The sequence below is a fragment of the Podarcis liolepis genome (genome assembly GCF_965112155.1).
Source record: "Podarcis liolepis genome assembly, chromosome: 8".
Classification (NCBI taxonomy): domain Eukaryota; kingdom Metazoa; phylum Chordata; class Lepidosauria; order Squamata; family Lacertidae; genus Podarcis; species Podarcis liolepis.
In genome coordinates, this window is record NC_139560.1 from 57478347 (window position 1) to 57506322 (window position 27976).

At 41.1% G+C, this 27976-nt stretch overlaps 4 protein-coding genes across 11 annotated transcripts in view; 2 read left to right on the forward strand and 2 right to left on the reverse strand.

The window, feature by feature from the left end:
• SLC66A2 (solute carrier family 66 member 2) overlaps positions 1–1634 on the reverse strand; it is a 57060-nt gene extending 55426 nt beyond the window's left edge. For 2 of the 3 annotated variants that reach the window (XM_083518832.1, XM_083518831.1), the window contains exon 1: positions 1343–1628. The gene's annotated coding sequence lies outside the window, so the exon portion shown is untranslated. Of the gene's footprint in view, positions 1–1342 lie in introns of all 3 variants that reach the window. The other variant, XM_083518833.1, reaches the window with a different exon arrangement.
• A 3677-nt stretch (positions 1635–5311) lies between these two features.
• Positions 5312–10471, forward strand: HSBP1L1 (heat shock factor binding protein 1 like 1). Its single transcript, XM_083518867.1, has 4 exons — positions 5312–5542; positions 8049–8115; positions 8694–8788; positions 10326–10471. Exons 1-4 carry the CDS (start codon positions 5327–5329, stop codon positions 10329–10331), a joined length of 384 nt encoding a protein of 127 aa, XP_083374993.1. The 5' UTR covers positions 5312–5326; the 3' UTR covers positions 10332–10471.
• Positions 10472–12592: 2121 nt separating this feature from the next.
• TXNL4A (thioredoxin like 4A) lies at positions 12593–19059 on the reverse strand. Of its 3 annotated transcripts, XM_083518865.1 has the most exons (5): positions 18596–18943; positions 17606–17778; positions 15348–15426; positions 13314–13417; positions 12593–12945 (listed from the first exon to the last, which is right to left on the reverse strand). In XM_083518865.1, the coding sequence occupies exons 2-5, from the start codon at positions 17632–17634 to the stop codon at positions 12774–12776; spliced, it is 384 nt and encodes a 127-aa protein (XP_083374991.1). In that variant the 5' UTR covers positions 17635–17778; positions 18596–18943; the 3' UTR covers positions 12593–12773. The 3 variants fall into 3 exon arrangements, with proteins under 3 accessions (XP_083374991.1, XP_083374989.1, XP_083374990.1); XM_083518863.1 differs by lacking the exons at positions 15348–15426; positions 18596–18943 and adding an exon at positions 18951–19059; XM_083518864.1 differs by lacking the exon at positions 15348–15426 and having other exon boundaries at positions 18596–18939.
• Positions 19060–19109: 50 nt separating this feature from the next.
• Positions 19110–27972, forward strand: LOC310713957 (putative 2-ketogluconate reductase). 4 transcript variants are annotated; one of them, XM_083518784.1, is made up of 8 exons: positions 19110–19245; positions 20257–20457; positions 22660–23044; positions 23701–23725; positions 24144–24290; positions 25808–25986; positions 26639–26735; positions 27623–27972. In XM_083518784.1, exons 2-8 carry the CDS (start codon positions 20290–20292, stop codon positions 27777–27779), a joined length of 1158 nt encoding a protein of 385 aa, XP_083374910.1. In that variant the 5' UTR covers positions 19110–19245; positions 20257–20289; the 3' UTR covers positions 27780–27972. The 4 variants fall into 4 exon arrangements, with proteins under 4 accessions (XP_083374910.1, XP_083374912.1, XP_083374909.1 ...); XM_083518783.1 differs by lacking the exon at positions 19110–19245 and adding an exon at positions 19567–20038; XM_083518786.1 differs by lacking the exon at positions 20257–20457 and having other exon boundaries at positions 19169–19245.
• The last annotated feature ends 4 nt before the right edge of the window (positions 27973–27976 follow it).

Consider the following 27976-nt stretch of genomic DNA (forward strand, 5'->3'; position numbering starts at 1 on the left):
TCCTGAAGCAAAGTTCTTAACCCGAGGTACTATTTATGGGTTAGCGGAGTCTGTAACCTGAAGCGTATGTAGCCCGAGGTACCACTGTACTGCAGAAACCATACTCAAAGCAGAGAGTTCTTCAATGAGTTGCTTCTCTCTGATTAAGAATGACTGTGCCTTCAAGTTCCATCTCTTTTGGCATTACCAAAGACACATCTGCACATGTTTTCCCCACCCCAACTAAAGATAACATGACACAACCTATGTGGAAAGCATCTTTTGAATGGCTCAATACATTTTCAGGTTGTGAGAGAATGCTTGTCAGGTCATTTCACTGGATTTTTGCCATAAATTATGTGACCTGCACCATTGAACCAAGAGTAAAATCAGCTCAATTGGAACAAATCTCACCAGGAATAGATAGTTATGTGATTCAGACCAACATCTACATGACAACATAGGGATGAAGGAGCACATGAATGAGGTTTAGAGATGACACCTAATTAAATGTGTGTGAGAGAAGAGGGTATTTCTGTTAGAAGACAACACTTGCCAGCTGCACTTTTATAACTAGTTGATTTTTTTATTTTAAATCAATTAATATCTGCTGCCCAATCAACTGGGAGCACTTTCTGAAAAGTCGCATGGAATCAATTATCTAACCAATTAATCAGTGAAATATATCTCTTTGAAATCTGATTACCCCACTAACTGCTTGTATGGTGTAAAGACCATAGAGAAAGGAAAGGGAATTGATGACTCTAACAAAAAACCCAAAAAGAGATAGAGAAGAGAGAATCCCAAGATGTTATAGTAAAAAGAGAAACCAGATGAAGAAATTGAAAAAGACATGTCAAGTGCTACCGAGTATGGCTTGACTAAAGTGCACAGGAATGGCTGGGACAGCTCTTCTACATTCTATTTTTGAGAAAACTTTGCAGACTTCCCATAAACGCATCCTACTGAGCCTACATGCTCAACTGTGAACTGCTGGGAAATGAAATGACCGAGACTCCCGCACAGCTGAGCCATCTCAGCCTCCAGAGGACAGGCAGGGTTTGGGGGAATTGGCCGCAGCCTTCACAGGAAGAGCCTTATAACAGTTCGGGAAAGGAAGGGGAACTTTTTGGAGAGAGACATAATTCGCTTATCCCGAAGTGACTGATGCCTGCCTTTTGAATGGAAGCCTCCTGCTCTAGCACAAAGCAACCGTTCCACCCTCGACTTCCCTCATACTCATCCTAGCAACTCTCCCAAACACTCCCCGCCCCCGCCTCAAAAAGCAAAAAGGAGATCTGCGCGAGCTCCCCAACAGCCAGAAAGTGCTCTGGGACGTGACCTCTCGCAGCCTCCATCTCACCTCGCCCTATCAGGAACAGTTACGCCGCCGAGGGCCCCTCGCACCGAAACCCGCGCATCTCCTCCTCTTCCTGCGGGTGCCTGAGGGAGCAGCGCCGCCGGCGACCGACCTTCCTCCTTCCCCCCGCCCCGCGCCCCTCTTCCGGCCCCCGGCCCGCGACGCCTCCCCAGATGCAGCAGCTCGCGCCTCCGCCGCCGTGCAGCTTCTTTTTTGCCGCTGCTCTTTCTGAGCGGTTGGCGACAATAAGCAGGAGCGCTCGGCAGCGAGGGAATCGGCCCTGCCTATGTGACGTCACGACAGCCAGCAGCGCCTCCGTCAATGGAAGGAACCGCCCCGCACCCGGCCCCGCGACTCCCGGGTCCTAGCGCGAGACGCATCCGTGACGATTTGGAGAAGTGGGCAAGAGGAAGCGACGTCCCAGTTTATTTGTCTTTTTAAGAACGGGTACTTTTTTTTTGCGCCAGTCTCTCTGCCATGCGAGTACTGGAGTGTGCTTGGTGGGATTGCTTTCCCCAAGATATGGGGAGAGGAAAAAAGTGTTTTTTCGCAGAGAAGCATCAAGGAAGGTGTTTCTAAAAGGCTTTTCAAATGACGTCATCCTCGCCAAAGCAACAGCAGAGAACTTGCTATTTTTAACTATTGGTAAAAAGTATTTGCTGGTCCGTTCCCCCAATCAATTATCAATTTTTTAATGCACTGTATGTAAATTCTTGCCTCGAACAGGACTTGTGATGACCTTTGAAGCAGTGAACCGATGGATAATTGACTTCCGTTATTAGTAGTAGTATTTATTCCCTTTTTTATATTCAAGGTTGCTTTTAACCAAAGCAGAATTCAGAGTTATAAATGCCAAAACGTCAATAAAACCAGCTCTCTAAAACAGGGCTGGGGATTGGGGAACTAGTGGTCCCCCAGGTGTTGTTCTAAGTCCTTGTAGGAAATGTAAAGCTCTGGAGTGCTACTGATATTCCTCAGAGATTACTTCACAGTTACTGTTTTGTGTGCATGTATACTCTATTCTCACATGGTTGCTGAAATGGTCATATCTAAAAAGGAGGTTCCAGCTCCCAAAGAAAATTCAGGCTACAGTACAATCCCAAGAAGAACACGGTTCAATGGGATAACAACCTTTATGTTAATAGTAGTGATATGGCTGTACAGAGACACCCCTCCAAAAACCTCTGCTACTGTGGGGGCTCCTGAAGCACTTAGTAAAAGTATGGATGGCTAGGAAGCAACTGGTGGTGGAAGTTCTGCTAATGATAGTCAGTGTAAGACCACAAAACTGGAGTGTTGCAGATAGTGGAGCAGGACCAGCCATGGATCAGCTGAATCCTAAACTGCTCCATTTAAAGATTGGAGGCTTGAGACAGGCTCCTCTGCTACATCAGCCTTGAGCTGGGGCAGCAAAACATAAAATCATTGGATTGTAGAGTTGGAACAGACCATGCAACTCAGTAAATATATTTAAGAAATATGTTACTGATATATTGATAGCAAAGTAATACCAGACACCTGAAAATGATCTAGAATGTGCCTTGTATTTTATTTTAAAGTGATCTGTGATATTTCATGCATCTCAGTTATAAGCTAAATTACTGTCAAGGGGTCAGAGAAACCTTTGTTCCATAAATAGCTTTTCTATGTCAGCTTAAGTAACAGCATATACTTCACAGTTGCTAGAGGTCACACATCTCATGTGGCAGTCATCATGCATCTTGTTCTAGCACACACTTGCTCATATCACAGCCTGACTATAATGAATCCCATGCAGTTCTTTTTAATGGCTATGATGGAAGCTAGCTTCAACCAGTCACACAAAACAGTCTACCTCCCTTTATTTTCTTTTATCAAACCGTGCATGAACAAGGAAACAATGTCCTGCTGGAACTGATTATCTGCAGGAGAGGAAGGCAGGAGATGAGCCCCCATCGTTCAGCCCAGACACTGAGATCCAGCACCGAGGGCCTTCTGGCGGTTCCCTCATTGTGAGAAGTGAGGTTACAGGGAACCAGGCAGAGGGCCTTCTCAGTAGTGGCACCCGCCCTGTGGAACACCCTCCCATCAGATATCAAGGAAATAAGCAGCTATCCTATTTTTAAAAGACACCTGAAGGCAGCCTTGTTTAGGGTAGTTTTTAATATTTAATGTTGTATTGTTTTTAACACTCGATTGGGAGCTGCCCAGAGTGGCTGAGGAAACTCAGCCAGATGGGCGGGGTATAAATAATAAATTATTATTATTATTATTATTATTATGAAGAAATTAACCTTTGGCAATGCAGCAGCCTAACAAGCAGGCTTCATCCCTCAATTTCTTTTCTTTTCTTTTTTACTAAGATATCCCACCCTCTTCATTATCAAATGGCACACATCCAGCATTTCCCATCAAGCCTAATTTAACTACAAGTATTCCTGCCAGCCTTTCACCTACAATTATTTTTGCAGATTGATACAATCTGTAGAGCTGGAGGAAGCACACGGTGGCCTCTGACACTAGCCAAGGGGCCAAAGGCTTTTGGAAAGCTGCAGTCCCTGCCCCACCAGGAAGAAACTGTGGGAAGAGAAATACCATTCCATCTTCAATCACATTCCCATCTCACCTATCCTTCCATTACTATTGGATGCCATCTTCAGTTCTCACATCTCAGTTGCCAATCCTCAACTTTTCCCCTTTTGTCACGTCTAACCAACATGGACAGGGGACTTTATAATTATACTGCCCAGCATACTCCTGACCAAAATAAAACACAAATCATATTAAGAACAAAATGGCAGTATTTGATCTGCGGCTCAGCAACGTATGGGACTCCCTAGCTGAGCTATGGTGTTCTGTGTGGCACTGGACAAGTAATTTTTCCTCCCCACAGTTGCCATTTATGACATGGAAACATTTACAGTTCATAATGAAACTAGAAATGCAGTTGAGATTAATATGATAAAGTTTAAACAACACATATGCATGTAACCATCAATAATAAGCTTTGTAATAATAATCTTTGTCGTTTTTGTAAATACGGATATATTCAGTCAGGTATCCGTTTATCCAGTTTTTTTGGATGACTCCCATAAAGCTCAAAGAGAAGCAGTCACAATCTACAGTACTAGTATAACTTGTTCTGCCAGTTTCTCACACATATTTTCTCAGCAAATGCAAGCCATCTGTGTACTCAAGAGTGAGCAGGAACATTTGAGAGTATGTTTCAACCTTAATTATGGTTGCCAGACACTCCTTCTTTAAAGAATTCCTCATTGACAACACGGAGATATGTGGCCTGGGTTTCCTTCCAAATATTATGGTCAGGATCTCAAGAACTGTGAAACCAGTTCTGCCAGTCCAGCAGGGCTTTTGACTTGTTTTCTCTAGCACCATAGTCTCCTTTTCCTGCCAGATGACAGCTAGCTATTGAAACTGAGGGGCGCCATTGAGGCTCCCAGCCTGTGTGTGTGTGTGTGTGTGTGTGTGTGCCCACGCAAATGGGTGCCAACTGGGTCTTTGACCAAGGTGAAATAAAGCCTTGTTTCGCCTGGGATATGTGTAGTGCACATCCACAGTGGGACATACACTTAAATAATGATGAAATGACCATACTTACCAGGATTATGTCTCCTCTCCTGTTTTCTTGATGTTATGCACTTTCTTATTAATTAAAAAGTATTTTCTTTTTTTATAGAAAAGTTCTCTCTTCTTGTTGTTTTTACTATATTTGATGGGGGGAGGGGTTTATGTTCAGAGCCACATGAGAGAGGGAATATAGTATATATTCCTGTATATATACTATATACAGTGATTTTTTTTCTGGGGGGACGCATGCCCCTAAACATTGTGTGAATCTAAGTTTGGCCTCATTGAGGGGCAGTATTTCAATATGAGCAGAAAAATGAGAGTACCCCTAAACATTTTTAAAGAGAGGGGAAAAAAAACACTGCATGAATACATCCCTCAACTTGTACTATTCATTGAAACATCCAAGCTGTGCCTTGAATGTTGGAAGTTGGCAGTTGGCGGGGAACTAAGCGCGGCCTTCCATCAACGGCTGCCGCCTGGCGACAAAGCACGCGAGCTGGTCGCTACGGGGGCGGGGGCGGGCAGGCTCAACGGCCACCACTACCCCGTCGCCGCGCAGGCGCGGGGTTGAAGGCGCGCGCCGCCGGCTCCCGCTTCTCCCACTGTCCTGCCAACCAGCGGCCGTTTGAGGAGGTGAAGAGCGGGAAGGCGAGGGACGAGGCGGCGGCGGCGCCACCACAGCGAGGGAGGAGGAGGACAGGATGGCGGACAACGACCCTCAGTGCGCCAGGGAGCTCTCTCAGTTCGTGAGTGCTGGACGCTGCCTCGCACTTGGCGGCGCCTCTCGGGGCTGCGTGGGTTTTAGCCCAAAGGCTGCGCCTCCCTCACGAAATGTGTCGCTGCGTGGAGTGAGGGGACGGGTCTCGTCGCTGTTTTGGCAATAAACAGGGCGCGGGAAATGGGGTGCTAACTTCTAGCGGGTCAGGGAGAAATCCAGCCGTCGAAGATTTCGCCAACTTGGAGCCGCAGGGAAGGCGGTCCATATGGGGGGGGGGGTGTTCTTGCCTCTCAGAAAAAAGTAGCTGAAGGCAGAAAGGGCAGAAATACGGAAATAGAAGGGACGACGACGACATGGTTATTCCTCTTAACTGAAAGTGTCACGTCCTATGTTGCCACTCTGGTAGTTAATACCACTTTCAACTTTGCCTTTACTCCAGGAAATGAGACTATATACTTTTAATTCGTATCACAGTCCTAACCAGGAGATAATAAACGTGAAGTATTCAGATAAGTGCAGGAGTCTTAAAACGATACTTTCATTTTAGTAATTAATCCTTGCCCGTTTCATTTTCGTACTTCACAGGCGTGTCATATAGGTTGTGCCACACAAAGAAATCTTAGCCGATTAATAATGAGTTTTAGTCAAATCGGTTCCCGTCTGTCTGCCCAAATCAGCATACAAGACAAAGCGGCTTTAAAGGGAGAAACAGTTTGTTCTCATCTTAGACTTAGCTGATGTACACATGAGCTGCAGAGGCAATGAGGTCTTGTATTGCATTTCAAAAAACTATTAACAGTGCAATAATATCACTGTAGCTTTTTAGTTGATGAGACTGCTATATTGCATTAACTAATTAATCAACAAAAGGTTGCTGTACTAAAAGCCACCAACCGGAAATTCATATTTGTTATAAGTAACAAAAGCCACAAGGGGAAGTGTTCCTACTTGAATTCTATATATCTTAATCACAATTGGTAGAGTAAATGTAACTTTTAAAGTACCGTATATACAATACAATCATCCTCTCTCAGCTGGATATGGGCCTGTTTTCTATTTTTAGGATGCTGACAGGTACAGAGATACTAACTTTACAATACACGGTTGTTGCACACTCTGCTTACAAGATTCTCATTTCCCAATAGCATGTTACATAATGGATTCATGCTTGAGCTTCTTTGTTCTTTTATAATCACACATTGATAATCATAGCTTCCATGTCAAATATAAATTCTTGGTGTGCCAAGCACTTATGAAATCATTTCTGCCCCCACCCCTGAGCATATTAGTAACATTCACACATAAACAGAAATGTTACACAGAAAAAATATGTTGTTGAAACAGATTGGCAGAGCAATCTCATTGTGATTGGTGGGCAGATTTAATGGTGGAAGAAGCACTGGGCTTGTCATTCAGTTTTCTTTCCCAACAATTCCAGTGTTCTTGTTTTTTGTTTCATTTGGTTTTCAGTTTTGCTCCTATTGAGTCCCATGGGACAAATTCCCTACACCAGCTCCAGGGCTGGTGTAGTTTTCTTCTAATTTGGATGGTCTATCCAGGAAATGGAAACTTTGGATCCAATGCCTCATTCAATCTGCCCTCCCCCAGAGAATGAACCATCTTGCATCAGAGCACTGGTGCTGCAGAGCTGAAACCTGTGGCCACAACAAAGAGGTCTCCAAGAATGACATTCTCTCTCCACATTCATAGTGAGGCATCTACAATATCCTTTGCCCTTAAGAAAGCTTCTCAGTGACCATAGGACTGTGCTCTTCCATTCATAATCTTACTTTTCCTCTGGGTCCCTCTATCCTTACTTTATCTAGACATCTACTGTACTGTTGTTTTAAACCACAATTTTCCTTGGTCCCTGAGCCATGGGCATAGCCAGGGTTAATTTAGGGGGGCAGACATTGTGTTGGGGGGCAGAACCAAGTTATCTGCGATGCAATTGGTCAGTTAAGTATTTTTATTTATTTACTTGATTTAGGGGGGCAGCTGCTCCCCCTGGCTACACCCATGGGTCCCTCCATTCCTACTTTATTAGATATCTGCACTTGTTTAAAACACCCACTTTTTTCTTTCAGGATTCTTTCCTTCTCACTGTACTCAACCTTTTCCCTCTTCCATTCCTCATCTGACTCATGTGAGAGAGATAAAGGATGTGGAGCCCTAAAATATTCCATTGTATGAAGGTACTTTACGCAAACCTCTGCCAATGTTCAAAATTGCTGTTCTCCTTTGTTTCTTCCATGCATTTTACAATACCTTCCTTTAGTCAGCCTTAATATGTAGCTAGCATTTTCTATCCCAGTGTACAAATGCAAGCCGATTATTTTTATGCCATTTTATTACAGCAAATTGATGGACTCATTTTCCAACAGCATAAACACATTTTGCTAACCGTATCTTTTTTTCCAGGCAGAAAATCTACTACAACAGTTACAGGAAAACTTTCAAGCACTGACAGACAAATTACTTCTAAGAAATATCCTTTTCAGTTTATTTTCTAAAACTAATCACAAATTCCTCCGATTGATCACACTTTTGAAGCCATTTATGTAACCTGCTTGATTTATAATTACCATTTTTTTTTCAAAATGCTGCTTATGATTCTAAAAGTTGGAGAAAAATACATTCAAATATATTGTAATAAGAATTGCTAAAAAGAAATTGTACAAATTGCCTGGAACAGTAATCAGTGATGAGAATCCAATAAATCTTATGGAAATACATAAGGGAGTCCAGTAGCTCTCATTTATTACTTCAGTCCACCAAGGGCCATTAAAGGGCCATAGAGAAGCTATACCCGTCATTTATACTGACCAATGCCTTTAAAACAAAAATCTTATGCCCACACAGAAGTAAGTTCCATTGAATTCACTGAGCATGCATATAGGATTGCAGCCTGTTTTCTCAGTCAAAACCACTCTTGACTGGCATGTCCTTCAGTTTCATGTCACTTTGAGCATTAGACTATACCTGGTGAAAGGGCAATCTGTCTTTCCACTGCTTGATTACTAAAGACAAAGAAAACAACCACAATGCTCTTTAACCTTTTATCACCAGATGAAATGGGCGAGCGCATAGATGATTTAGAGAAGCATGTTACTGGACTAATGGCACAAGCTGGGATAGAAAACACCAGTGAAGAACTAACGGTAAGATTCTGGTTATGTTAAATAATGTGGTATTGATAGTCATCTGTCTGTGAGTATATTTTTGAAACAGCAGTTCAGACGAAAACACTCTCAGTGTTCTTTTTGTTTGGGCTGCAGTAATACATTACATTACATTGATTGATTGATTGATTGATTGATTGATTGGTTGGTTGGTTGGTTGATTGATTGGTTGATTGGTTGATTGATTGGTTGAAGATTAATAGCCACCCTTCAATGATACAGATTTATTGATAAAATCCTTTTCAAAACAAAACCTTTTTCTTTCTTAAAAAGACCAGCAAATAGCTCAACAGAGAAGGCTAAATCAATGATTCATTAAAAAATGTTAAAGTCATGAATACATTTTTTACAAACAAAATTTAAAGTACCTGAGCAAACTAGTACATTTTATTTAGCTCGTACATGTCAAAAATCCTGAGTGTAGGACTGCGCTTCACAGAGAAGGCTCTTCCATGTCATTACCAAATTAGCATCTCCTAACAATGGAAAGTGAGGGAAATCCCCCTCTGCTAATATTAAAGCATGGACAGGCTAATAGAGGTAAAAGTTAACTCAAGCCAATGAGAGAAGCAGTTATTTTAAGAGTGTATTCAACAACTAAGTACTCAAAAGTGCTTGGGTGTGGAAAAGAAGGTATGAATGCATAGTAGTTTAATTACAATGCAAATGTAGGTGAGTTTCTGCAAGACAGATAACACTCAACTGAGTGTAGGGAAGACATGCAGTTACAGATAGTTCAGGGAAACTAAAATTAAGTAGATGCAGCATGTTGCAGAAGAATGGCATAGCAGATGCCTGTTTGTTGTTGTTGTTGTTGTTTAGTCGTTTAGTCGTGTCTGACTCTTCGTGACCCCATGGACCAGAGCACGCCAGGCACTCCTGTCTTTCACTGCCTCCCGCAGTTTGGTCAAACTCATGCTGGTATCTTCGAGAACACTATCCAACCATCTCGTCCTCTGTCGTCCCCTTCTCCTTGTGCCCTCCATCTTTCCCAACATCAGGGTCTTTTCCAGGGAGTCTTCTCTTCTCATGAGGTGGCCAAAGTATTGGAGCCTCAGCTTCAGGATCTGTCCTTCCAGTGAGCACTCAGGGCTGATTTCCTTAAGAATGGATAGGTTTGATCTTCTTGCAGTCCATAGGACTCTCAAGAGTCTCCTCCAGCACCATAATTCAAAAGCATCAATTCTTCGGCGATCAGCCTTCTTTATGGTCCAGCTCTCACTTCCATACATCACTACTGGGAAAACCATAGCTTTTACTATACGGACCTGATGCCTGTTTAGCATAGCTAAATATTCTGTCATAAGAATATTCTGACATTATATTGTTCTAGTACAAAAAAATTCACCAGAAAAATGTGTCTACTCATTCAATGGCATTCTTTTCATTATAAATTAGAAGAATATGTAAATGTGTAATGTGATAATGAAAGTCTATTTAGAGGCCAAATTCAGGCCTGATGGTTTCATTTTCCTAATTTTAACTCAAGCCTTGTGCTAATATTAATTTTGTGCAGCACTGAAGAGGGAGACATGAAAACGACAAAAAACCTACGCTTGGAACTGAATAACTGTATGGCTATAGCGGAAGAAAAATCAAGCAGAACATGTAAAGTCACTTGCATTCATTATTTCTCTAATGAAGGTATCATTTGCTTTTAAACACTTTCGCATGAGTCAAAGTCATTATTCATCCTTGAGATCGGTGGACTACTTAAGTTTACCTGTGTGTCTAACATTGGAATCACCCCAACGAACACTGAAACCTAGTTTACTGTAACAGTGAAGACCATGGTGATTCATATTTTTATCAGCATAATATAAACAAACACAGATTATGTTCATGTAAGTTTCCATTGTATTTTTGCCCACGGGTTCTTATCTTTCCCTAGGGTTGTCCAGTTTTGTTGCTCAACAACTTTGGGCAAAACTAAATAAAGCTCAACAACCCTACTTTTCCTCTTGGTAGATCATACAAGGATAAATGTTATGAGCACCAGATGAGAAGAGACCAAACTAAGACTAACACAACTGGGAAAAAGTTCAGAAGTTTGCATTCTCCTATGTTCCCTCCCCCCACCTCATTGGCTGACTAGTACCTGTATGAGTTGCATGTTTTGAACTCTGACCACTGCATGCCACTGGAGCACAGACCAGCCAGAACTAAATTGATTTTAATTCTCAGGATAAATTCAAGATATTAGGTGTCTTAATTATGTAAGAACCGTAACCCAGAAGCACACAAGCCCATGTCAACTTGTAACACCATTAATTATGTGAATTACACAAATAAACCTAGGAACCAGTGGCAGGTTTATAGATACGCACAGAATTAGGGCCCCCTGAGGCTGAGCAGCCCCAAAATTATTAATATAAATTTTTAACTGAGAGGATACTTTTGAAACAAATAAGGAATTGCCACTGCTGAATTATAGTGTTTTAGTTTTGTTTCTACAAAATATTTGTGTGTAGAGGCCAAACAAAATATTTCTTTTTGAAGGAAATTCCTATATATCTCCTTTCAGTAAAAACTGTAGTAAGTAAAGGTAATGGATTCCTGGACAGTTAAGTCCAGTCAAACTTGACTATGGGGTGTGGCGCTCATCTCGCTTCAGACCGAGGGAGCCGGTGTTTGTCCAGACAGCTTTCTGGGTCATGTGGCCAGTATGACTAAACCACCTCTGGTGCAACGGAACACTGACGGAAGCCAGAGTGCATGAAAATGTCGTTTAGTTTCCTGTCACAGCGGTACCTATTTATTTCCACTGGTATGCTTTCGAACTGCTAGTTTGGCAAAGCTGGGACAGAGCAACGGGAGCTCACCCCATCACACAGATTCGAACTGCTGACTTCATAATAATCAAGCCGAAGAGGCTCAGTGGTTTAGACCACAGCACCACCCGCGTCCCTTTACCTTTTTAAAAACATAGCATAATTATGCTAAGGGGAGGAAATAAAAGAAGGGAGGAAAGTTGCCTTTTTTCTTCAAAGACATCCTGGGACATGTATTTCTTTTTGGCCAGCAATGGATACTGTCTGCCTTCCAACTTTCTTGAAAAATCTATACTGGAACAGCTTTAGGCTCTGAAAGTGGAACACATAAAACACTGACTGAATTCCCTTATTACAATGATTACTTAATATTACAGTGATTTGTATCAGTTGGTGCTATGCATGTTTTCTGGTATCCATGACACTTTAGATTCCCAGATTCTAAAGGTGAGCCTTAAACAATTGCTTGAATCCAAAATTCCTGCTCTGTAAGGCACTTTCTACTTGCTCACACGAGAGGGATCATTCCAATCCCTCCTATCTACAGACCTTCACATCCCACATCCACCAACCCAGCCATCTGGTGATAGGAGAACAGTATTTGGATCCAAGCCAATCACAAAAATGTGCCTTATACAGTGGTACCTTGGTTCTCGAACTTAATCTGTTCTGGGAGTCTATTTGACTGCCAGAATAGTTCAAAAACCAAGGCATGGCTTCCGATTAACTGCAGGAGCTTCCTGCACTCAATCAGAAGCCGTGTTGGACGTTCAGCTTCCAAAAAATGTTCACAAACCGGAACACTTACTTCTGGGTTTGCGGTGTTTGGGAGCCAAGCCCTTCAAGTACCAAGGTACCACTGTACTGTATTTTTATATTCTGATGAAATATGGTTTATGTTGTCTAGAGGCATTTGTTATGTTTCAACTGGACATAGCTCAATCCATTCCTATAAAAAATAATAGTTTTATAAAAATAATATTCTGAAAAATGTAAGATTCAAAACACTATGTGTAAAAGACATACTTTATTTCTAAAATCAAGCAAGTTTTTTTGCATAAAAAATAAGATAACATATTTACATAAATTCAAAAATATATTCACAATGGAGACGAAAGCAAGAAAGAACACTTTATACAAAGTTTGAGTTTACGAAGCTCCAGAAGTAGACTTGTAGTAAAATGATCAAATGATCAATATCTGTATTTGGTTGAGTAGTCCTTGGGTGATACAACAAGACCTCTACCTTTACGTGCTCCTCTATAAACTGTTTCTATGATGTCAATCATCTCTTGTTTGTCCTCCATTGCCCAGTTAATTTTGTTGTTGTTACCAGTGCCTAAATCAATCATTATGTGCTTGTTTCTTTAAGAAAGGAAAGAAAAATGGGGAAGGATATTATTAATATATTATAGTTACATAGTATTTCATGTAGCCCCCATGTTCTGCAATATATACTCCTCCCTATCTCCATCTACATTTGGGCAAGATGGAGTGATTTACTTTAATGTATATTTCCTTTATACTAAAACTAGATTAGATTAATGGGGTTGTATCCAGTGCTGTACCAGTGGTATTCAACAGAAATTTGTAGGATTACAGACATCAATAAAGTTACTCTATTCTGCAGCTTATTTAGTTGCACTACATGACACAAATAAACAGATTCAGTCAAAAATTAGAGAAAGCCTGGAAACCACTTATCAGCTTAAAATATACAAGTTATAGTATACCTGAAGAAAAACATGACCGTACAGGGATCGTACAGTTCATACATCTTGTTGAAGTCTGGCACTTCGGTGATATCCACAAGATAAATAACAGCAAAATTTTTCACCTATGGGAGAGGAATGTGTGTTTAGAACATACTACGTTCTAACACATTAATTGTAAGCAAAATAGCTTCACAATACAGTGTTACCTCGGGTTACAGACGCTTTAGGTTACACGATTTCGGGTTGCACACCGTGCCGGACCCGGAAGTACTGGAACAGGTTACTTCTGGGTTTTGGCAGTCGCGCATGCGAAGCACTAAATCGCGCTTTGTGCATGTGCAGAAGACCAAATCACAACCCACGCGTGCGCAGACGTGGCGCTGCGGGTTGCGAACATGCCTTCCGCACGGATCATGTTTGCAACCCAAGGTTCCATTGTATTGAACTTTACAGAGAAACATGCTCACTGGGATTTGCTTCCCAAAGGATACAAGTCTTTCCCATTTTGTTTCAAAACGAAAGACACACATAACAAGAACTGAAACACAGAATATATTTATATTTTAGATATGTTCAGGTCCGATCCATTTGCACTATGCCCAGTAGCAGCCAGAATTCAACGTTTGTTCTTCTGCAAGCTTTAGGAAATCTAAAGTTGTTCAGTATTAATTTGCACATAATCTTCATTAGTTTACAGCTCCCACCCAATGCAGTAGGTCATACTGATACTGTGGCAGTGATGATTGAAACAGTTTAATTTTAAAAAATACACTGTTCTGCAATTGCCAATGAGTTTAACACTTCAGACATATTTTACTAACATATAGGAGATTTGGGAAGGAAGAAAAACAAGAAGGTCAGGGTTGCCAGTGTGGTGTCTGTGGGCCACAGTGGGTACCCACCAGTATCTCCTATAAGACCCACAAAAAGTCTCAGTAAATATCCCTTCAAAAATTCACAATACAAGAAACTTTGCTGTTTCTGCTCAGTTCCTGTTTACCTCTCCTATATTAGACACATACCTGTAAACACATCCATATTTCATTGGATGCCAGGACTGGATACAAAAAGGGGTGAGGGGCTGCCAGCTCTGCAGGAAAAGGGTGACATAACTGGGCTCCTGAGCCTCACGGGGGGCCACAGAAAGAATGTAGTTGGTAAAGGGAGCCGTGGACCTAAAAAGGTTGACAACCTTTGCAACACACTAATATACACATAAACCTGTAAGAACCTATGCATAAGTATCTATTTTTAATACAGTGGAATATATGTTTCTTAAGGCACTTATAACCCTACTGCAAGACTTAGAGAATTCTGAAAATTTAAAAATATTTGACCCTTGTGTTAGTATTAAAACCCTAAAACATGATGCCAAACCCTCAATGCTCAAAGACCAGGAAATAAAAAGTCTCATTATGCCAAGGAGTTCATTTTTGATTTTGAATGCTAGAGACCGAGAGACCCCATTCCGCTTACAAAACAGTAATTTCCAAAATGGTTTTACAATCAATCCATCTCCCAGGGACTATGGGAATTGTAGCTTTGTAAGGGAATAGGGGTCTAGCAGCTCTCAGCTCCTTTGACAAACTAGTTCTAATGGTCCTTTGGGGGAATCTATGACTGTTTAAAATGGTATGACGCTGCTTTAAATGTTTAGTGATGATGGGGTCAGATATGCAGCTCATAAGAACAGAAGTAGACAAATATTCTTAAAAGCCTTTTTCTTTAGCGGCACATATTGGCAAACTTTTTGTTTTGCTGGACCTGACAGGAAGTCATTGTTGTCCAAAACACGTATGTTAACTTTTACACCCCAGAACTGCTTGGTTATATTGGAAATTATGCATAGTGTATCAGAGAAGGAGCATAAACAGTGGAAGAACAAGCTGCACTTACTGGAAATTCTATCTAAGATAGTGACCAGCATGGAAACTGGAAACTTCAGTGCTCACTGTCAACTAAATTTTCTCCCAGTGCAGAATATAACTGTAGCATAACAATAGGTTTGCATGATGGTTCTAGTGTAAATATGCAGTACAACTGATTACTCACTCTTTGTACAGCAGTGATATCCGAACAGGACTTGTAAGCAAGAAGATGAGGAAGGATCACCCTCTTTAATCTGCTATTTCTGCAGAGGGAGATGTTCAAATACAAAGTTACATTGTTCTTTTCCCCCCATGTAAAATTTAAGTGCCAATATGCTTGCCAAGTTACTAGTTTTTCAACTACAGTGGACGCTCGGGTTGCGAATGTGATCCATGCGGGATGCACATTTGCAACCCGCAGCAGCGTGTCTGCGCACGCGTGGGTTTCAATTCAGCACTTCTGTGCATGCGCAAAGCGTGATTTAGCACTTCTGCGCATGCGCGACTGCCGAAACCCGGAAGTAACCCGTTCCAGTACTTCCGGGTTTCAGTGGTCCACAAACTGAAAAAAAATGCAACCTGAAGTGTCTGTAACCCGAGGTAGGACTATATTACTAACTATAAAAGTATTCCAAAGAATATTATGTCCTTTTCCTTGACATTTCCTTGACAATGTTTCTCCCGCCTATTAATATTTCTAGCTATATTTTCCTCTAAAATGTCAAAATACTAAATAGTTATGTCTCAATTTTGGTATATGAACTTACTATATTTGCCCTGAAGTTTAAAGTCAATTTGTCTTTTATTGCTCAGAAGCAGTAATACAAGCAACTGGATTGCCTTTAGGGTTGTTTTCATAACAGTTTGAATTCTATGCTGTTATTAATAGCATATGTATGAATTTTATTATTTTCATTTTCACAAAAACTTCTGCAATGCAATTTTATATAAGGTTAGATCCAAAGGTGCCCTTCATGTGACAGAAAGAGTCCTATTTTATTTCAGCCCTCTGCAACTACCTTTAGCATATTTGCTGCTTTAAAATATATGCCAAACCTCCCTCATCTACCACCTATCCAAGTACCAGTAAATTCTTTACAATGGTATAGAACACTGTTTTTCAAACTATGTTCCAATAATGCAGAGGTTCCTGGAAGCTTATTGGGGGCTTGAAGGCATTCTTAATATCAGCACCCAAACTGTGGAATGCCCTTCTTTCCCAGATCCAACTGGTGCTGAAACTGATAGTTTTCATCATCAGTTAAAAACATACCTATTCGCCCAGGTTTTTTGCTAAACTGGTATACAGTTGTGTAGCCTGCTCTCAGTGACTTATCAATCTGTTGTGATTAAGAATTTTTAGCATTTTATTTGTTTTATGAAAATGATTTCATTGTGAGTGGTGAATTTATTAGTATACTGTAAACCATTCTGGATTCATTTTTAATGATAAACAGGTTAGATGAATATTAAGATCAGCATTAGGTCTACCCTAAACTATGGCTTGCAAATCCCTATCAATCTTCCTCTCTGATATAAAGCTGTGGGAAAATTAGGGTTCCATTCTATGATATAATTTCAATTAACATGATGCAATAATCAGATCTGAAAGGCTTAGAACTTTCTTCAATAATGCAGGAGTGCTGCAGCAGATAGGTAAAGAGCAAGCTTCCTCAAACTCGGCCCTCCAGATGTTTTTTAGGCCTACAACTCCCATGATCCCTAGTTAGCAGGTCCAGTGGTCAGGGATGATGGGAATTGTAGTCTCAAAAAACATCTGAAGGGCTGAGGTTGAGGAAGCCTGGTAAAGAGTTTTTCAGTAGAAAAGCTGATTTAGAAACAATTACTCTACAGTAAGAAACAGTTAACAAACAAAATTAAAGGACCACAGCTGCATAAAACAATCAAATGAATGGCAATATAACATTGAAGAAATACAAGAACTTTGCCTTGTTCTGCCTCCTTTTGTGATTCCAATTCAATTTCATTCATTGCAACCAGAAAGATTACAAGTTTAGGAAAGTCAGTAACTTTTGTATATTTTTGTATATTTTTGTATAAGTCAGTAACTTTTTTATATTGCAAGAACCAATATAATTTTTTATTATAGCATAATATAAACTTTCCTTTGCTCCCCTCCCTTGTGCCGCTCCCACAAAATTGTGCTCCAGGGGGTTGGAAGACCCTCAGGCAGGTTTCAGGAGTGCTACAGAGGGCAGAGAGGAAGTCTTGTGATACAAGAGTCTACTCACATGACTCTGGATGTTTGCGACCTTTACTGAAAAAAATATTTTACATAAAAACCACGCAGTTCAGTTGTTCCTTCTGAGATAAAAATGTAAACGAAATAATTGGCATGTTTTCTCATAAGCTTATGCTCTTGGTTTAATATATAAATATGGATTAAATGGATACAATACAATATTAATAAAAATAAAATACCTTCTCAGCAATACTATATAAAACTTCATCCATTTTCATACATGTTGGATCCCAGTCATGCCCAAAACGAATGACCACCACACGGTCTTCTTCTGAAAGAATGGCCTGGTCTACTTGCCAGCCATTGTGTAAATGTGGAAGCATATACGACATTTTCAAAATATGTGTAAGACCTGTGGGAGAAAACAGAACAAGACAATAATTTACAGTTCAGGTTCACTGTGCTCAATGTTACAGGAAAAGGTTTGATTCAAGACAAAGCAATTTGTTAGATTTTGACTGGTAAATTCATGAAGTGAATCCTTGTGTAAGGCAAGCAAATTGTTATATATTTAGTTTACCTTGTTATTCCAGCCAAGGTTAAGCTACCACAGCAGACTGCATAGTCAGTGGTGCGACATAATTAGGGATGTGTTGATGGGGGAGGTGAATTCTTCTGGTCCATGACAGTTGGTAATAAGTTCAGATTGTTCTCTCCAAAAGAAAGGAACAGAAGAACTTACAGGTGTCTTTGGGGTCTGGCTGGGATCAGCCAAAAGAAAAGGGCATGATTAAAGGTTAATGTGAAGTTCTAAATCAGGCATGTCCAACAGGTTGAATGCAATCTACTGGTTGATCACTGGGTGTTCCTGGTCAATCGTGATCCTAGTCGATCTTTGGACCCCTAGCGATCTCTATTTTTTAAAAAAAGGGTAGATCACTGCCAGTTGTGGTTTTTTTTAATACTGTCAGTAGATCACAGTCTCTTGGGAGTTGGACATGCCTGCTTTAAATGACCTGGAACCAAAAGGATAGACAGGGCCGTATGATACACCCCAATTATCAATATCATTTTTAAGAGTCCCTTAAACCTTCAGTTACCCTAGGATAAGGGCATTTTCGTGTTTTGTGCCCTGGATCTGTAACACCTTCCCCTGACATCGAGCCTGATCTCCTTCTAGGTGAAGTGAATATCATATGCCCAGGCCTTTTGAAACCATTTTATCTTACATCCTCTTAGTCAAGTCCTCTTCCCTCATGTTCCAGCTGCTCTCCTGTCTGTTCAGGTTTTGTTATATATACAATGATTGTTCTGACACTTCCAAGAGCCGTTCTGCACGTTTTCAAGCCGCAGAGCAACATATAAACGCGGCCAAATAGGGTAGCGTCGTCTTGACCAGGGCTATGGCACGGGCTGTGAGATAAGAGTGGGGTAAGGAAAGCCGAGGCCGGTTTAAGGTTCCGTGGGATTCTGCAAACCCCAAGGGATGGGGAGCTTGCGGCCCTCCTAACGCTGCTGAACTCCTCCGTCTCTCGACCGTTCACCCGCCCGCGGACTCCAGCCCGCCAGATAACAGCCACTCACCGAACGCAAAGGTATAACGGCTGTAACGGCTCCCCACAGGCGCCTCGTAGGACACGTGCGCGCTCGCGACGACCGGCGGCCGCCGAACTTAGAGGCCGGGCGGGGTGGGGTGGGGAGGCGGGTAAGCGCCACCTAATGCAGCGCTACGCTTAACCCCGCAAGGGCAAATGAAGCCGTTTGCCCGCCTTTTGTTTCGCCACTTCCGGAAAGGTTCATTTTTGCGACGGAAGTGGAACGGCTGCTCTTCAGTTGACGCTTAAGCGATAGGACGAGTCCATTGCAAAAAGAAATAGAGGTAAGGGGGAACCGTTCTGGTAAAAAGGGTACCTGTTGCGTAGAAGAGAGTGGTTCTGACGGCTATGAAGCCCGCATAGGCGGCAACCATAGACCTTGGTATGACGTCGACTGTTTGGGAAAGGTTTCCCGCCGAAAGCTTGTCGAGCGGAATTCTTGGTTTTGATGGTTTCTTCCAACCCGTAAGGAAAAGCGAATCGAGAGCTAGGATTGATTGCTCGGGTCTGGCCGCAGTTCTTGCCATTGCCCCCTCCTGCGGGCAGAGACTTGCAATTAAGGCTCTTGCCAGCTTCAGACCACGTGATCCCTTTGGAACTGTATTTCTCCTAGAGTCTAGACAGCAGTAATACATATTGTTTTTTACATAGATACAGTATTTTAGCACCATGTGTAAACCATAAAAACATGGGCTGATAATGCCATATTTTTGCACTATAGACAGGGCAAAATAAACATAGCTACCACATATGTATTTTATCCAGGTTTGCTACTGTAATGACTTTTTCCTTTGCTCCTAACGGATAATACATTGAGCATTTATTTTTAATTGAGAAGCTTGTAAATGCTGTTAATAAATATCTGGAAACCAGGTATAAGACTGGGATACAGCCTTGTTAGAAATGTGTGTACGTACTAAGGAACAGATGTGCTGTGTGCATAGCTCACATTCAGGCAGAGCCAAGCCAGCTAAGGGGCCTTAAAAGCAAACAGTTAAAAGAACTGACTGTACTCAGTGTGTGCTGTAGGAATCAAGAAATACGCACATTGTTTAATCCACTCCCCTACCAAAACGGGTAAGTTAGTTACAGCAGAAGCTGTTGTTAATCTTGGTGTAATCTTTGTTAAAAGTTTTAAACACGATTTATTTTGAGTGATTTATTTCGCTGGCTCCACAAAAGGTTTTTAGAATATAATTGCACTGTTACTTCCTTTTTATTCAGAAATGTCTGCTTTAGTATCTGCTAAACTTTCACAACACTAGCTTAGATTTAAATTGTTGTTTCTTGGACAGGTGTTCCCAAAACGCTGTGTTTAATGTAGGATTATGCTCAGAGTTAAAGCCTTCTGCTTGGCACAGTCTGTTCAGCTGGCTGCTGCCTGGGTGAAAGTCTCCAGCAAGCACTGGTCTCAGTGGGCAAAGACAAACATTACCTGTGTGCAAAGCTACAGAACTGAGCAAAACAGCACTGGGGGAGCAGCTTACCAGGCCAAGGTTAGTACCAGGAGGAAGCAAATTGCCTTGTAGAAATATTCCTGTTAATGATTGAAGTGATTATTGTGATTATTTATGCTAATCACATAATATACAGTGGTACCTCGGGTTACATACGCTTCAGGTTACATACGCTTCAGGTTACACACTCCACTAAGCTAGAAATAGTGCTTCAGGATAAGAACAGAAATCGGGCTCCAGCAGCGCAGCAGCAGCAGGAGGCCCCATTAGCTAAAGTGGTGCTTCAGGTTAAGAACAGTTTCAGGTTAAGTACGGACCTCCGGAACTAATTAAGTACTTAATTAAGCAGAGAGCCAGTGTGGTGTAGTGGTTAAGAGCGGTAGTCTCGTAATCTGGGGAACCGGGTTCGCGTCTCCGCTCCTCCACATGCAGCTGCTCTCAGCCCCACTCACCTCACAGAGTGTTTGTTGTGGGGGAGGAAGGGAAAGAAGAATGTTAGCCGCTTTGAGACTCCTGAAGGGGAGTGAAAGGCGGGATATCAAATCCAAACTCTTCTTCTTCTTCTAACCCGAGGTATCATTGTATATATAAACCCATGTGCCTATATTGCATGTTAAGGCTTTGAGTGAGGGAATTACTATTCTTATCTCTAGCTTGCTGAAAAACAGAGTTTATTCCTTAGCAGGAATCAGCTGAGGGTACTTGTACTAGGCGGCCATTAGTAGCCCCTGGACCAAATTATAGCCACCTATATTTAATTGCATCCTGGGAATGGAATGGGGTTGCTGCCAATCAAAGTGGCCCTTTGGCAAAACTCATTGCTGACAAAATCTGTGGTGAAATATGGGGACAGAGAGATGTAAACTATTCCAGTGCTGCAAGACAGCTGTTCCACCACCTCTCATGTGGGCTCCATTGCCATTCTAAGAGAATGAGGGAAGTCTTCATGGTGAGTTATGGCACCTCTTTTTCTAGAAAAATAGCACTGCCCACAGCCTTCCATTTGAACACATTGCTTCACACACCACAGCTGATAATTATATGGAAGGGTCCATAGTGTTACATTATGGCTTTTCACTTAAATGAATTCCTAATACTGTCTAATACTGTATTAGACAGAAGTCCAGTAAGCATATCATAGAAGGCAGTAACTAATGGAATCCCTCTTATGTGGGTTGGAGCGTACAGATAAGGCAGAATTTGGGTGTGGTGTGTATGAGAGTTGTATATTGTGACCCAAGATATGCCTTGCCGAGAGGGAGGCTGAAGATGGAAGGGTTCCTTGACTCTTTAAGAAGTTTTTTAAATGTGCTGCTATGTTTTGAGGTCTTTAGGATTTTATTGTTTTATGTTAGATTATATTACATTGTTTCGTAGTTTTTCATATTCATTGTTTCTTGTATATACATATTGTATTTGTTATTTTCAAGACCACAAGGTTACTGCCTTAATATTTAAGCAATATTTAAATACTGTATAGGAAACAATAATTTGCTAGGTTTTTTTCCTGATAAATCATCAAAAGTAGTGTATGCTGTCCTCTTACGATGATCAAAATTAGTTGATGTTGGTGTTTCTATTAAAAGATAAGCAGCTAAATCTTGTGAAGTTTTTTGTCCTATAACTGGCTGCAGCTCATTTCTTTGTACAGAAGCTGACAGTCAGAATCAAAACTGATAAAAGGCTAATTTGATCGGCATGAAGCATTCTCAGACATTGTTAGAGAGGATCCCATTCCACTCCAGCAACTAAGCATTTTTCTGCATCTTACATGATGAATACAGCTTTATCATTACATTGTAGTGTCTTATTGCCACAACCGGGCAAGAAAATACGCATGTAGAAAGTCATCATCTGTTGCAATTAAATCCTGTTGTAAATTAAATCCTCCTGGGTATATTCTTTTTCTTATGTATTTATGTATAAAATCTTTATAAATGTCTAAACACCACAAAATGCCATAGTAGTGTACTACAACAACATTAAAACAAAGGAAATAGAAACAAATAAAGTAGATCTCTAAAGAGAAATCCGATAATGCCTGTGAGTCAGCTCATCCTCCTGGGAACACTTTTAGATGTTTTAGGCACCCAACAAAATGTAATTATTGCCAGAGACTATCTGTTAATATAGAATAACGCAGAATACCGAGACTCCAGTTTACATTCTTGGATATTTCCCAGTGGCTTTATGAAAGCCTAGTTTTCTGTTTAACATTTCTCATCATCCCCTTTTTTTCAGGGTATGGGAGAAAAAGAACTGCCAGGCGTTTTGATCTGTGAAATAGGAGGTGCATTTGGTGTACTGGAGAGCCATGTGGAGTTCCTTAAGAAACACTTCAATCTCATCACCCTGAAAGAGTTTCACAGAAACAAGGACGAACTTTGTGAAAAGATCAAGTCCATTTTTGTATTTGAGTGCAGACCTCTCATTGACCGGGAACTTCTTGAAAGCTTGCCCAGCCTAAAGGTGGTAGCAAACTCAGGGGTAGGAGTGAATCATTTGGACTTGAAACTGATTTCGAGCTTTGGAGTAAAAGTCACCAACACCCCACATGCTGTTTCTGACTCCACAGCAGACATAGGCATGGCCTTAATGCTGGCATCTGCAAGAAGACTAGTGGAAGGTAAAGTCATTTTCTTTTGCAGTTTATGTAAGTTGCTGTGGACACATTTCAGATTTTGTGGGACATAACTTGCACTAATATGTTAAGATTTTGAGTTTACCACTCCCAGTATCAATCAGTCCTTAGATCAGCTGATCAATAGTTATATGATAATGCCCATGATATAGTGATAAATAATAATACAGGTATTTGCTCCCTTTTCCAGCTATTCAGGTACCAAGTAGAAATTAACTTTTAAACTGAAAATTATGGAGTACTGTACTCCAAATTTTGGCTTGCTTCTGGTTTGTAACTGAAATTGAGTCAGAGCCAATATCCATTTAGCTCAACATTTTATGGGTTGAAGATCTTCAAACTCTTGAACAGATGTTTCTCTAGTCCTTCCATACAAGATCCCTTAACTAGATTTAACAGTGATGGATTCTGCTACCTTCTTCCTTAAATTTATTCCCACCTATATTTTTATGTGCTGCTTATTGTACAAATTCTAAGTAGAAATATGCCTTCCAGGGACTCCCATTTAGAGCTGTCTTCTGATTTTCAATAACTATTGTAAATAGTGCAGGCATGTTTTCTAATTTCTGAAATAAAGCTGTTGTAAGTACTAACTCTTGTTTCTCATTCGCTGCTGCGTGGCTTCTGCTTTTGTTTTTTAGGTTGTCGTATTGCAACATCTCCAGATACAGTGGTGCCCCGCAAGAAGAATGCCTCGCAAGACAAAAAACTCGCTAGACGAAAGGTTTTTCCGTTCGCGATTTGCCTCGCAAGACGAATTTCCCCTATGGGCTTGCTTCGCAAGACGAAAACGTCTCGCGACTTTTTTTTCTTTGACTAAAAACAAAGACATGTTTTGTTTATAAAGTTAATTTATTTTCCCTTAAATTTTTGAACTGCTCTTTACAGTATGTGTGACTTTAAAGAGCAGTTAATAAACTGTTGTTGTACCAAATTTGGCTTTGTTTGGACTTTTTTTGACCATAGGAACGCATTAATTGATTTTCAATGCATTCCTATGGGATTTCGTGCTTCGCAAGACGAAAAATTCGCTAAACAACAAAAATTGCGGAACGAATTAATTTCGTCTTGCGGGGCACCACTGTACCACACATTTTGCGGTTGACTGGCTGGGAGTAGAAGTTACCCGGGCCACACTTGGTATCATTGGAATGGGCAGCATTGGGTATAAAGTAGCCAAGAGAGCAAAAGCTTTTGACATGAACATCCTTTATCACAACAGGAACCGTAGGTATATCTTTGATGAAGGTGTTGTACGGTGCAGCCCATGCAAAATTAACATGGGAGTAAGTCTCATGGATCTCAGTGGGGCTTACTCCTGAATAGACAGGTACAGGACCTCAGCCTTAGTTATTTAACTTCCAATGTATTGGTAATCTAGGTTTCAATGTCTGTTGGAAGCAGTTGTTCGAAACTATCAATCTCTGCACCATGTTACAGTGTCAGTCTGTGTGTAGTCATGGAGGCTAAGGGGCTGAGACAAAAGCAATTCCTCCTTCAGTTGAGACTATTTTCATCTCTACCATTAAAGTGAAAAAGTCACTGTGTGGTAGGGTCGCCATATTTCAAGAGGTAAAAGTCTGGACACAAAAAGTTGTTGGGCTTCCTTAGGGCAATCGCCCAACAGCCCCTCCGCCACTGCTGAGCCTGAGCTGGCCACACCAGAGCCCGGGTCACCAGAGCCTGAACCAGAGCCACCCCCACACACAAAATAACCTCCACCAAAAATCCAGGACATTTGCTTTAAAATGTAAAATCACCCCCGCCACCGATGGGCATGTAGGACCCCCAAAAGAGGACGTGTCCGGATATTCCTGGACATATGGTAAACCTACGTGTATGGTGATTCTTCTTGCTAATATTTGAACACTGAAGTGGAAACAAGTGATTTTTAAAGACATGGTGATTTTCAGGCTTACAATATGGTAAAACAACCACACACACACACACACACACACACACACACCTGCCTGTTCAGACTTAATATATAAATCAGGGTTTATTAGATTTTTGTCTTGAATCTCTTTTTGCAACATGCACGGCGCGACACGTAACAAAATAAGAGTAATTCTGCTTATCTCCAGTATTGGCAATCAACACCTAAAGCAGGGCACACAAGAAGGTGCACTAGAAGACTAGAAGATCTTTTCAAAGATAGTAATCATTTTTTTAAAAAAACCACTGCTAGCCAGAAAGACATGCAGGCTCCCATGTTCCTCAAGTTTTCAGATTCTCATGATCAGCCAGCATCCTTTAGCAATGCCCTTTGGCTGCCTTGAAAGGCACCATGCAAGGAGTAACCCTGATGTTCACATGGATGCTGCATTGAATTGGGAGGGATGCAGTGGACTTTAAATGTTGCCTTTTGACCTAAAATTTGGCTACCCATAGGAAAGAATCCACAATGAGCTCCCAGCCCCTGTCAAGTATTTGTTCCTCCCGGGCAGCTCCAGGGATGAGAGTTACTAATACAGTGGTACCTCAGGTTACATACGCTTCAGGTTACATACGCTTCAAGTTACAGGCTCCGCTAACCCAGAAATAGTGCTTCAGGTTAAGAACTTTGCTTCAGAATGAGAACAGGAATCATGCTCCGGCGGCGTGGCAGCAGCGGGAGGCCCCATTAGCTGAAGTGGTGCTTCAGGTTAAGAACAGTTTCAGGTTAAGTACGGACCTCCAGGATGAATTAAGTACTTAACCTGAGGTACCACTGTATAAGTGACAATTGTCACATTTATTTCCTTCCAGGAAAGAGGAAGAAGAACAGGCAGTTGGTGCCACTTATTGCAGAAACATAGAAGACTTGCTCCAAGGGTCTGACTTTGTGATGCTGGTTGTTAATCTGACACCTGAGACACACAAGCTCATTGGGAAAAGAGAGCTGCAGCTGATGAAACCCACGGCTACTCTCATCAACATCTGCAGAGGTAGGGGATGTGTGACTACCTAAATGTAAACTTCAGCTATATACATTTTTCAAATACCTATTTTTGACTATATTCCATCCTTTTCTCTGTATTCTTTTGTGTGAAAGGTGATACATTTCATCAGCACTAACAAAGGGTGAGGCCAACAACCAGTTTTCAGTGTCAAGAATCAATATGGATTATTTTGAAACCAGTAGTATTGGTGGGGGGGGGGCAATCAGGAGTATGGTACACAAGAAAAAGAAGGGGGAAATTCAGTGGTAAAGAAACATACATTGGGTACAGTGGATTTGGCACAGCTGTGGGTTTCATTACACCCTAATCCAGATGTAGAAGGAAGGAAGGATGGAAGAGCAATATCACATGAAGTGGCTTTATTGGTGAACTTTAACAGGTTTGCTGCAAAGGAAATGGATTAAGGACTGGATTCATAAGGACTTTTTACTATTTTGGGTCAATCAAAACGTGTTTGGGGAGATAATGTGGAGAGTCCCTTAGCTCCTTAAAATGTGTTCTTTGGCTGCAATCCTAAGCACACCTACCTAGGCATTAGCTCCACTGGACACAATGTTGTGCTTTTCAAGTGAACAATGCAAGAAGCCAGCTTTCAGTCTTTATCATGAACTACTTTATGATTTTCTGTCTGTATCAGGTGCAGTAGTTGATCAAGATGCTTTGGTAGAAGCGCTCAAAAATGGAGTTATTAAGGCTGCAGCTTTAGATGTGACTCACCCTGAACCATTGCCAAGGTAAAATATTACCAAAAAAACCACACCTTTGCTGTTGTTGTTTTAGTCCTGACATGGAATAATTATTATTCATTGGTCCAAAACTTCAACATTAAGGCATAGATGATCATGATTTGCCTCTGTTGCCGCCTCCTTAATGCTTGATGTGTTCAGAAACCTGTGTGCATGGATAGTCATAAATATGCCTTCTTCTGAATTCATTTGGCCATTTCTTCTGACTGACCAGAGTCTCAGAGTATTTGGATTTAAACAAACTGAAGTAACACAAGAAATCATGATGGTAGAGGTATTAAATATAACCCATTACAAGCTCTGTAGTACAGCAACACAATAGCATTTGTGTTCAGGGCTGAGATAGCAATCTGTCCCTTGTCCCGAGGTCCCAAATGCTTTTCCTTTGCCATCTAACGCTTTGAAACAAAACAACCTTCAGATTGTATAGTAGATGGCAATATTTGTTTTGTTGCTTTAATTCATTTTCACTCAAACCTATACTGTGCATTTGAAATGCAAAAATAGAGCAGAATTGTAAGGGGGAGTTCTTGTTCTAAGCCTAGAACATAGACTGCATTGTTCTAAGCTTTCTATCTAACAGTACTGCCATACAAACAAGTTTATAGGTGATGAGAACTTTGATTCAGAGCACCAGTCACTCAAAAGCAGATCTTCATAGGGCTAGCTCCTAAAATGATTTAGTAGATCATATCACACTTAATGATTGTGACCTACACAGTGTATAGAAGACATCTCAGTGGAAGCTAACTTACCATTAACCCCCCCCCCCCCCGAATTTGGAGTCTTTTTCAGTGCAGTCATATAGCAATATAGTTACTTTGATCTGCCCGTGCCAGATGACTTCTGATTTTTCTGTTATGGCTTCCTTGCAGGGATCACCCATTATTGCAACTGAAGAATGTTATTATAACTCCTCACATTGGAACTGCAACTGTGCAAGCCCTGCTTATGATGACAGAAGAAGCAGTGGAAAATATACAGGCTGTTCTCAATGACCTCCCCATTCCTAGTGAAGTGATCCCCCAATAGTTTGATGGAGAACATTAATAATCAATGGCTGGTCAGCAAAAGGACATTAACCGCTAAGTAACAATGGAGAATGAAAATCAAAACTTATCCTACGTAGTTTTCATTTATGGCTTCCCATACTGCAACTATTTTCTGTAATTATATTCTTAAGTAAAATAACTAATAAATGTTGCTCCAAGGCTTTCGAGCACAACAGC

Excerpts from the sequence above, each read along its gene's own strand:
- HSBP1L1 (XM_083518867.1), top strand. The coding sequence starts at position 5,327 with ATGTTGGAAGTTGGCAGTTGGCGGGGAACTAAGCGCGGCCTTCCATCA. Across the intron at positions 5,543-8,048 it reads ACCAGCGGCCGTTTGAGGAG|GCAGAAAATCTACTACAACA; the intron begins GTGAAGAGCGGG and ends CTTTTTTTCCAG. Across the intron at positions 8,116-8,693 it reads AGACAAATTACTTCTAAGAA|CAGATGAAATGGGCGAGCGC; the intron begins ATATCCTTTTCA and ends ACCTTTTATCAC.
- TXNL4A (XM_083518863.1), bottom strand. The coding sequence starts at position 17,758 with ATGTCGTATATGCTTCCACATTTACACAATGGCTGGCAAGTAGACCAG. Across the intron at positions 13,418-17,605 it reads TATATAGTATTGCTGAGAAG|GTGAAAAATTTTGCTGTTAT; the intron begins GTATTTTATTTT and ends CCTCTCCCATAG. Across the intron at positions 12,946-13,313 it reads ACGGTCATGTTTTTCTTCAG|AAACAAGCACATAATGATTG; the intron begins GTATACTATAAC and ends CCTTTCTTAAAG.
- LOC310713957 (XM_083518784.1), top strand. The coding sequence starts at position 20,290 with ATGCTCAGAGTTAAAGCCTTCTGCTTGGCACAGTCTGTTCAGCTGGCT. Across the intron at positions 20,458-22,659 it reads GAGCAGCTTACCAGGCCAAG|GGTATGGGAGAAAAAGAACT; the intron begins GTTAGTACCAGG and ends CCTTTTTTTCAG. Across the intron at positions 23,045-23,700 it reads TGCAAGAAGACTAGTGGAAG|GTTGTCGTATTGCAACATCT; the intron begins GTAAAGTCATTT and ends TTTGTTTTTTAG.